Raw genomic sequence first — 1,439 nt, 5'->3', positions numbered from 1 at the left:
GGTGGAGGGGATGCAGAGAGACAAACAAAGTAGCAGTTATTATACAGCTTTTTTGAACAAAATCTTAATCATTAAATATTGTGGAGTCGGTGTGCTTTAAATGTTATACAATCTTCTAAACATGAACATAACTGTATTTAAACTATATTTCAAGTAAATCCATCCAATAGTTGTCGACTACTATGTACATCCTTAGAGCCTTGGAGCTATGCATGGCTCAAAATGATAATGAGGGAGCAAAATGTGCTTTATGCTAATCTCTACCTCTTGCTGTAATAGGTATTATGTAACCTGTAATGATTAAAATTGCCTTCCTAAAGCAAGAGTAGCTTTTCTGTCACAACTATAGACTTTAAGAATAAGGTCACAACTCAATCTGAATGGAATGACAAATGACTCAAAACTGCCGGTAGCAACCTGGACCGTTTGTGTTGGTAGAGTGATTAGGGTGTGTGCCAGCATACCTGGGTCTGTGTGTGGTGTGTGTGTGTGTGTGTGTGTAACTCACTGTAAACATGTATTTAATCGCTGTGTGAACGCCCTAGACTACCACTGCTTTTTTTTCTCTTTCCAGCAAGCTTGTAAATTATTTACATTCACTCAGAATTCCATTAGTTTTGAGATTGTGTTACATTTTCAATACACATTATTATTACTTTCGTGGGTTATTGTGTGAGACCTACCCCACAGTAGTTGTTCCCATTGCATATTTGAGGAGGAAGTGCAGTTGAGTTCTTTGCCAGGTTCCTCATTAACTCCTTTTTTTTAGAATCTTCAGAAATGTCGACAATTTCGTAGGCAATCTTCTTGCCGTCCAGGACATGAAAGATTTTGTTCTGTTTTGTCTTAATCTGGTGAGGACAGTGTTTTAAGTAGTTACATTCACAAGAATATTAAATTAATGTGTAGCCCTTTGACTGGTTATAATGTACACCAAGTTCTCTTTTGCAATACAATTTGCTTCCCTGTCCTTAACATAAGATTAAATCAACTTTATTTATCCCACACTAGGAGCAGATACAGTTTGTCTACAGAATGCACTATGAAGTATGATGTACTGAATCCAAAATGCCTTATATTTTGTTAAATGCTACCAACATAGCGATGTAATATGATAGAGTAAAATAATAAAGCAAGTAAGACTGCATACTGTACCTCTCTGGAACCGCTCACGTTGGAACAAAACACTATGACCGGCATATCTGCTATTTTAGCAAAACCCCTTTGATCTAAAGACAGATTGAGAGAAGTGCTCAGACAGACTGTTCCAGGATACTAAATGCAGGTATGTGGTGCTGGTTTGATGCAACAGCTGACAAGGTGAGCAGGTTTGGACACAGCTTACCTGCCTCCATAGACACACCCACTTGTGGGACTGCCATTCTAGTTGTAGCCTGCCTGTGGCAATTAAGAACACACACACACACACACACACACAC

General features: G+C 38.4%; 1 protein-coding gene across 1 annotated transcript in view; it reads right to left on the bottom strand.

The window, feature by feature from the left end:
* zgc:153284 (uncharacterized protein LOC751696 homolog) overlaps positions 1-1,372 on the bottom strand; it is a 1,772-nt gene extending 400 nt beyond the window's left edge. Inside the window, exons 1-2 of the mRNA XM_034900070.1 lie at positions 1,156-1,372; positions 684-851 (exon numbers count right to left, since the gene is read on the bottom strand). Coding sequence (XP_034755961.1) covers positions 684-851; positions 1,156-1,200 — 213 coding nt within the window. The 5' untranslated portion in view covers positions 1,201-1,372. The remainder of the gene's footprint in view (positions 1-683; positions 852-1,155) is intronic.
* Positions 1,373-1,439: the final 67 nt, after the last annotated feature.

Source organism: Etheostoma cragini, chromosome 18, assembly GCF_013103735.1.
Source record: "Etheostoma cragini isolate CJK2018 chromosome 18, CSU_Ecrag_1.0, whole genome shotgun sequence".
Classification (NCBI taxonomy): Eukaryota; Metazoa; Chordata; class Actinopteri; order Perciformes; family Percidae; genus Etheostoma; species Etheostoma cragini.
Note: the sequence above shows the minus strand (reverse complement) of the source record. Positions and strands in the feature narration are given on the sequence as shown.